The sequence below is a fragment of the Poecilia mexicana genome, unplaced genomic scaffold, assembly GCF_051168715.1.
Source record: "Poecilia mexicana isolate PSO_F unplaced genomic scaffold, ASM5116871v1 scaffold_10, whole genome shotgun sequence".
NCBI classification, from domain to species: domain Eukaryota; kingdom Metazoa; phylum Chordata; class Actinopteri; order Cyprinodontiformes; family Poeciliidae; genus Poecilia; species Poecilia mexicana.
Genome location: NW_028263379.1, coordinates 28,425,142 through 28,433,970, shown reverse-complemented (window position 1 = coordinate 28,433,970; position 8,829 = coordinate 28,425,142). Strand labels below are relative to the sequence as shown.

The 8,829-nt window shown below is 40.9% G+C and overlaps 1 protein-coding gene across 1 annotated transcript; it reads left to right on the top strand.

The window, feature by feature from the left end:
• The first annotated feature begins 2,076 nt into the window (after positions 1-2,076).
• On the top strand, positions 2,077-7,156 carry LOC106930977 (uncharacterized). Its single transcript, XM_015008862.2, has 2 exons — positions 2,077-3,832; positions 5,263-7,156. Exons 1-2 carry the CDS (start codon positions 3,798-3,800, stop codon positions 5,957-5,959), a joined length of 732 nt encoding a protein of 243 aa, XP_014864348.2. The 5' UTR covers positions 2,077-3,797; the 3' UTR covers positions 5,960-7,156.
• The last annotated feature ends 1,673 nt before the right edge of the window (positions 7,157-8,829 follow it).

The window sequence follows — 8,829 nt, the reverse complement described above, 5'->3', positions numbered from 1 at the left end:
TCCACCCCACCTGTGCAGAGTCCAGTCAGCCAACAGGAGACCGCCCTGGATGGGCGTCTGAAGCATCTATGGTTGAGGAACTCTTCAGTGGAGATCATGCAGGAGATGAAGCAGTTTTGGTGCAAATGCAAAATCTCCAGCAGAAATCCCTGAGGAGACGACTCCCACTGAGACTGAATCAGAAGAATGTGTTCCAGAGTCCGGCAGCAAACAGGAGAAAAACACACAAACAGGAGTGTGTTGTTGGTTTTCTCTCCGGGTTTCTCCCAAAAACAGAAACATGTTCAATAGACCGAGCGTCCATGTTGGGTTCACTGGTGTTTCAACAGCAATGAGTGAGTGAGTTTGTTATAGCATTTCTGCCTGTGTATTCATTTGATTTTCTAGTGATTTTCTAAAGTTTCTAAAGCCACTGAGTGTGTGTGCATGTGTGTGCATATTTAATGAAGTTAAATTCCTGAAGAAGAATTAATGTTTTTCACTCCCCTGCATCCTGTGTTTTAAGCATCTTTTGAAATGCTAATGCTAGTATTATTTTATGAAGCAGGTGGGTGATTGTATTATTGTTATAATCTGATCTGTATGTAATTATTTGATGTGCACTTACTAATTTATTTCTTCAATGCTTTACTTTTGAGGATGGCAAAACGATTTTGTTTGTTGGTCATAAGGTTCGGTTTCGGTCCCATCTGACCAGAGATTCTTTCTTCTTGTGGAAAACTAAATGAGAGTTTATGTGGTTTTCTTCTCGCCTCTTCCATTAAGGTCAGATTTATGAACTTTTTATCAAAGTTGAAATGTCTCAGAGCTACCACAAGCCTCTTCTCTGATTAATGCTGTTCTCTTGCCCTTCCTGTTTAAGTTATCCGTCTCAAAGTCATCTTCTTCATTTTTAATAATGGGTTGAACAGAGCTCGGGATATTGTTTTATAACTTTATTCTTCTTTATATCTTCCACATTATTTCTGACCTGTCTGATGCTGTTTGTTCACCGATAACAATATGTAACCTCTTTACATTTATGTTGTGCTTTGTATTGACCTGTAACATAAATTAGCAATAAAATACAAAATAAAATCTCCAAAAAAAAGTGACAAAATGTGGAAAACTTTCTGTCCACGCTTTGCGTTTACATGTTTACCAAAAACTGGATTGTAGAAAATAAACGTAAGGGAAAAAACAAGTCCTGGTGCACCTGTTTGTGTCTCATCCAGGAGATCGGAGGAATGTGGCATGAAGATCACTGGGAAACACAAACATAACTCTCATTAGTAAACCATCAGCCATAAACACCAGTGGAACTGAAAATATTCAACATTTCCTGACACAAATCAAAATCAAATCAAATCAAATGTTATTTGTATAGCACATTTCAGCAGCAAGGCATTTCAAAGGTGCTTTACGTAGTTAAAATCAGAAACACTGAGTCATGTAACATTGAATAAACAGTAAGAAAAAGAAAGATTAAAAAAAAAAAATCTGACTGTTTACATTCTTTTCACTTGGTTCCCCCGCAGGATCCTCAGGGCAGTGGTCCAAATCAAGCCATCACTCACTGATTTAGTGAGCTAAGCTCGATCTAATTCATCTCAGCAACAACAAAAGCTAAATGCAAGCCTCGACACAGAACTGCTTTTCTTCAGCGCTTTCCCTAATATTAATCCAACACCACTGTAATTATAGATAAACGGCTCACACTGTGTGAACGTGTTAAGTTCTGCATTTCGACACCACATGTTCATGTTTCAGGCACTCAGCAATGATCTCAGTAATTTATGCACCGTACAGTTTTGATGGTGTAAAACTTTTGAGTTTATTGGCTTAAGCCAATAGAACACAGTTTTTACCACAAGTAATCTCACCTAACACCTGTTAAAGTCTGTTTACCATTGATGAGTCAACATGCAGGAAAGTAAGATTGACACTGATTACTTTCTACACCACAAAACTGTGTTCTTCTAAGCTTCACATTGTTTGTTTAATGAGCTTAAAAACAGGGAAACTGTTTTTTCTGTGATAACGATAATGTCAGTAATGGTTCAGCTGATTAAAACCCCAGGCTGTGAGAATGAGATCTGAGATTTAGGACAGGTTTTAATTTGAGAACATAAATTAGGGTGGGAAAGGGAAGATTTCAAATGTTTCATGTGACAAACTGTAAGAAAAAACCCTCATTTTGGATTCCAGGGACTCGTCACTAGAAGACCGGGCCATTTTCAGGTTCTGACGTGTTTCTGTCTCAGGAACTCAAGGGAACAGGTGTATTGTCCCCCTGGTGTGCCGTCACATTCAGACTGCCGCTCTATAGACACACTGCCGGCTCGTCGCTGTCAGACAGGACAGTGGTGGGGGCCTCTTTGGCTCTCGGGGGCCTTCGCTTTGTTGCTTTATTGTTTCGCTTTGGGTTTTCAACTACAACAGGGAAAGGTGGGAAATTTGGCGATTAATGTTTTGTTTCTCTTTATGGTAGTTTTTCTATCTTTAATGTGCCTTTCATTATGTTTTTAATGTTTTTAAGCTTTTTTGGGTGGTTATATATGCATGAGAACAACAGATTACCTCATAATTTCCTCTGGATTAATAAAACACCACAACCCATCAGATCAACCTAACTCAAACCAACTCAACTCAACCCAGTCCAGTTTAACTCAGCCTAGCTCAACCCATCTCAAACTAATTTAACTTAACTGGATTAATCATTTGAAACATAAAAAAAAACAAAGTCCAGTAGAGCTTTATTCATATATAAGCTAAAAAAAAAAAACATGCAAAAAAAAAAAAAAAAGTAAATCCCTTTACCCAAGTCTCTCGCTATGGACCAGCCAGGTCTTGGTGACCCGGTTCTGGTTCTTGCTTAGCTGAGTGGTTGGTTCATGGCATCTCAAACTTCCTCATGTGGAAACAGACTCAGGTGAGTCCAGTCAATCAGGAGGGGACTAAGGGCAATGTGATGGGTCATGTAATCCAGCTAATGGGCTAAAGCCGGGCACTCAAGACTTGCAACTATAACTGTGTTTCGCTTCTGAAACACGACTAAGTCAAAAGGCTGAATTCCTTCATCAGGGCGTCATCCCGTCCTGCAGAGTTGTGGTAGTGAGTCATTCATGTAGTTCAGGTGTGTAGAGAGAGGAATGCATCAAAAAGCTGCAGGACGGAGGCTCTACATTACACAATCTGACTTGTTGCTCTGTGATGTCAGATAACCTCACCGATGTGAGGTTAGGGAGGCCTGGCAACACGTATAATGTGCCACAGTAAGCAGAGTGATTAGTCATTTCAGGGGGACAGCCACGTCATATTTAGCTACTGAACTGTGATCACATCCTTTTTGTTGTGGATACGACTGCTGTGCCCTGAGGAGTGAACGACCAAAACAAGACGAGACGCCAATAAAACCGCCCTCATCATGTCTCTAGCTCTGTACTCTGCGTTATTTCCACTTGATGTTGTTTTGGGGGAAATGAATTTCTAGTAGCAGCTCACACCTGAAGGCCGACGTTCCCTCCGTTCCTGCTCCAATCGCAGCTCCTTCCTTCTTTTAAGAGTTACCTGGAAAACCAACACAAGCCCGCACAGATGCCAGCTGACTGGAGCAGAAGCCTCGAGCAAAAAACATTTTTTGCACAATCATGAGTCACATGTGGACAGGTTTTGCTCGGCAGGCGCGATGGCATGTGCAGGCTGTTCAGGTGGAGCCACATTAGCGGAGCCAAAGCAGAGAAGGCTCCTCACGCACTGTGATTTCCCACACCGCCACACTGGAATTATGGTTATTGTGGAGAAGTTGTGAAACAAGAATGGTGAGCTTTGACCTTGACCTACCTCCACACAGGTGAGTTCTGATAAACAGCCGAACAACTTAAAAATAACGACCCGGATAGTGGAGGCTGAACTTGTCTCTAGAGGTTGGGAAGATTGAAAGTTGGCGTGACTTCGAACAAGGAAGTGTGGGGAGATGTTGAGATTGTTGATTTAATTTGACGTGGAAATGGAAACCTCATGTTCTCATCTGTAGAACTGCTGAAACATCCCAAGGCGTTATCGCCAACTTCTAAACGTTTCTTCCTCAGGTTTTCAGGGATAAAACCCTGGACGAGTCGACTGTCTTTGTTGCCGTAGGTGACCTGATTTATGCAGCTGTACTTTAACCTGATAGGCTTCGTTCAAAACTGTCTGATAAACCCAACACCACTAACTAAACACTAACACATTCCCACAGTTCTTACTTTTATTGGAAAAATGATGACTTTAATTTTGTCTATGCTTAAAATACCATAATGAGAGGTTTGTGAGTCGCTTCAGGTCTCAAAGGTACAAATTATTTCATAGCAGATAAATATACAGTTTAAAACTATAGATGAGGCTGAAAACGTTTACTTGTAATTGCAATCCATCTGCAAAAATGTGTTCTTCCAGTGATGCCCCTTCAGCTTTTTCTAACCACTGGCTGCATTGCAATCACAACCCATTACATAAAAGTAATTTATGTAATAAACCAACCCACAAAATGTCAAATGGTGTAGTAGGACAACTATGACTGTCAAATCTTTTCCGAAATAAAAATCTGAAAAGTGTGGGGTGTTTCTGCTCTCTCCACAACTCTCATTTTAGGTTAAAAAAAACAAAAACAAACTGAATCACAATGGATTTAGAGTTGCACTTTTGTCTTACATTGTTGAGGCTCTTAACTACTTCCAAACTGACAATTTTGGCCCACATGCCAAAATGTTTACACACATGTGGTCAAGATCAAAACTTGTTCATCTGTTAAAGTGGCCCAGTCAAAGCCCAGACCAAAATCCAGCTGACAAGCTAACTTGAAAAACCTTTAATGACAGACACGTTTCTTCCAATCTGACTGAGCTATCCAACTCTGCTCAGGCGCCTAAAATCAAATACAGGCCACTTTTTTCCAATCATAAAATAAATCTTAAGCTATAAAACATTACTTGAGATGGTTCATTGTATAAAATAATAAAAAAAAACACTGAAGTTTATTGTAAAAGTGAAATACTTTGGCACCAATAAAGTAAAAATATTATGTGTACTTATGCACATGTGGACAGAATGATGGTAGGCTGCTAAGCATGTCATCAGGATAGGCAGATATAAGCTTTTGCTATTCCTTCAAATTACGGGTTTGTTTATTGTTATTTTCCTGTTTCCCGTGTTTAATGTTGACCGTTTACCAGAATGAACTAAACTAATGAGGTTACTCCCCCACACCCCCTCTGAACTAACATTGGTTTAAACTGTGTGCAGATATCATGAAGCCTTCAAGTCGGTGTGGAAGCTGAGCTCGCAGTGCTGGCCCGGTTCGGTCACAGAGGGAGTCCTCTCCTCCTCCAGAAGCTGGCTGCGGCGCTTCCTCATGCTCAAGCTGGTCACCGTGCTGCTCTTCCCCTACGGCGACGAGCTCCCCCTGCTGGTCGGCTGCGCGTTCAGCCTGCGGGCTCTGCAGCTGCTCCGCTCCCCTCACATCTCCACCAAGCCGTCCTCCGTCTTCCTGCTCCAGCTGGCCCGGACGGACGCGCTAGTGCTGCTGCGCTGGCTCATCCGGCTGGGACTGACCGTGGGACTGTGGGCCGAGGATAAGGCGGGAACGAGCCGGGCTCTGAGCGCGCTCAGCGAGCAGCTGCTCGAAGCCCATCACCTGGCCTCGCTGCTCCTGCTGGGGCTGCTGGGGCTGGAGGCCACGCTGCTGGCCCACTGGCCGCTGCAGACCCGGAGGTTCAGGACTTCCCAGTGGGCCCGGCTGTGCTGCCGTCTGACCTGGGGACTGGTGCTGCTGGAGCTCGTGTGTTTGCTGCACGCGAGGCTCTCTGAGCAGCAGACGTACCTGTCAACGCTGCCCGTCGTCTCCCTGGGCCTGAGGAAGATGCTGTGGTTCGTGAATTCGTGGATGCATTACGCCGTTTACAGCTTCAAACCACAGAGAAGGACGAGCTCGTTTCATTAAGAGCTTCTAAAAACTCAAAGTGTTTCCACTTTGCTAAAACACTAAATCTTACAAAGTACTTTGTGGCCTGTTTTTTTTTTTTTTTTTTTTAGTACAAACACTTGAAATAAGAGCAAGCTAACTTAGAATTAAAATTAAGTTAGCCTAATTGGACTCCTGCAAACTCGCCTAAGATCGCCGCCCCCGTCTTATTGCGAAACTTCCGGTCGTAAACCAACATGGAGGGGCTTTATAGGAGCTGGATTTGATTTTTAAGAAAGTACTAATTCAGTTGGGAGATAAATTTTCCCCATGTTATAAGATACTTGCACTAAAACTAGACCAGCAATGCTTGACTTTGTGTTTTTGCAGAGCGTTTTATTTATATTCTATAATAATGTTGATTTATAGTCAAATAGTGTTTTCTGACGTTTTGAAGCCTATCCTGTTTTTTGTTGTTGTTGTTTAGAGTGTCTCTTAAATTCATTCCTTAGTGTCAAATTTTAAACTAATGAAAAATATTTTAAGATTTTATTGGCACAAATAAATAGGCAGTAATGTCTCTTATAATTATGTATCTTATAATAGTAGATTTTTATTTATTTTATTTTTTTAAGCTTAGCTTATTGTAAAGGTAATCTAAAACTGTAACGAGCCATTTCCTGGTTACGTTTTAAATTTCCTGTTTGTCCAGGATCTGGCTTGGAGAATCCAGCATTTGCTGTGGTGAACCCAGTGATTGTTTTGTGCTCTGACGCAGAAGATTATGAAATTATTTTTTGCCAAATTGCAGATTTTTAGCCCTCTGGCAAACTATTTTCCCAGGACTCTCCTTGGGATTTTTTACATTTATAACCAGTTACTTGAATTTCCCTACTGGGGGACAATTAAGGGTATTTCTATTTTATTTTTGTCTACTTGACTAAGAATGCATGACTTAATGAATGTAAAAGCATCTATAATTTATTCCTCATATTGTGTTTAAGTATTTTTAACTTGTCTTCTTCCAGTCAAAGGTCTTGATGAAATATAACATCTTGTCCATTTGGAAGGTTATTTAACTTTACGATGGGATAAAGGCTAAAGATGCTCATGTATTTATTTCCTCTTTATCTGTTTAACGAACATGGCAGAAATTTTGCTGTCACAATTTGTAATTTAAGACGTGTGTGTTTTTTTTAACAATGCTGAGTGAATAAAAAGACCTTGTGAGATAAATTATGCACACAACAGCAGGTTTTTATAACAAAACCATCAATAAACCACTTAGAAAAACACTGTAAAAAATATATTTTTACAGGAAAACTAGCAGCTGTTTTCCTGTAAAAACTACAGACGTTAAGTAATTAACTCTTCTAAAAAAATTAGGGTAAAATCACAGCTGAATTACATTAATAATCTGTTATGATTATAAAATCTAATGTTAATTTTGCATAGCAGTGTTCTACATTAAAAGATTTTTAAAAAGTATGGCATAAAGCGACTAATAACAGTAATAAAAAGCGGTTTTTAATTTTACTGATCACGTGTCGCTCATGGCCGTCAACCCGAGGAATGAACTTTGTTTTCTCAAAGTATCATGGAAAGATACTCTCTGTCTGCCTCCTGATGATTACCCAGTCTTTTCACTATTCATAGATTGAAGCAGGGATTCTCTGATCCCAGCTATCGCCTCAGGACGATACGGATTTAAGCTTTTTTTTTTAATTATTAGTATCGCTTTCCCTGACTTAATATGTTATTTTGCAAGCTGCACTCCAAATACAACAGCATTCTTTGCAACCATTTTTAACGAACGTGACCTGTTTCATTGGCTTACCTTCCAAAAATTAAACTTCAAAACGAACACAAAATGAAATGAAAGTCTTACATTGATAACCTTACATTGTGCCATAAATTGTGAAATAGAGACAGAATTGGCAGCCGCAGCTCCTTGCGTTGGACCCATTTTTCCTGATTTCCCCATCAGAAAGCAGCCGAAACGGCAGCCGATAAACTTTATGACAGAACTCGACGTAGTGCAGATTAAATATAGTTTTATTTTGCATAGCACTGGTTTTACAGAAGCATCGTGATCGGAACATGCCTACGGGTCGAACCGTTTTTACTTCCCCGTCAACGGGACTGTCAAATTTTTCCATCCGAGATTTCCAGAGTTTAAATTTCAAAGGCCTTGGGTGAAGACCTGCCGCTTTTACTCGCAGGCTGAGGCCTCACTTAGTCACCAGGCTGGTTTCGTTAGATCGCAGCAGCCTTCCCACCTGTTACATGGACAAGGAAACAAAATTAGCGGCTACAAAATAAACACGCCTTGGCTGCAGGGCAACTTTCCAGGCACTCAAGCAATTCCCCCGGAATGGCCTTTACGCTAACATTTTTTAATTTAATTTTGTTTTAACCTCCCATTCAGGCTCATCTACTTCCTTTTTTCCGTCCCTGTAAATCCCCCTCTTTCCGTCTGTTTCCATGTCTTTAGACACGATCCAGAGCTCTCCACCTACCCCGCCCTCGCGCCGTTTACTCATACGAACGAGGTTCAGTTTTACATTTCCCTATTGATATCTTTTTAAAGTAAAACAAAGTGTGATACAAAGAGTTTAAGTGATGCATCTTCTTTATGCACCTTAATGAATGTACTGTTTTTCAGCTGCCTGGTTTCTGTTTTGCTAGCACACAGAGACTCCTCTGTGTGTCTGAGTCAAACAGAGGTCAAACCGATAACGCGCCACGCTGCAAACGCGCGGACGGCACAAATGCACACTGACGACTCAGATATCAGCTGTTTCAATCATGCTGCGCTACAGCTTGGCTGCTGATGGCGAAACAAATCACAAAAAGAACCTGATGTAAGTATTTGCACCACTTTATTTCACAATTTATTACACAACCAA

Coding starts and splice junctions, on each gene's coding strand:
- LOC106930977 (XM_015008862.2), top strand. CDS start 3,798: ATGGTGAGCTTTGACCTTGACCTACCTCCACACAG. Junction 3,833..5,262: donor CTTGACCTACCTCCACACAG/GTGAGTTCTGAT, acceptor AACTGTGTGCAG/ATATCATGAAGCCTTCAAGT.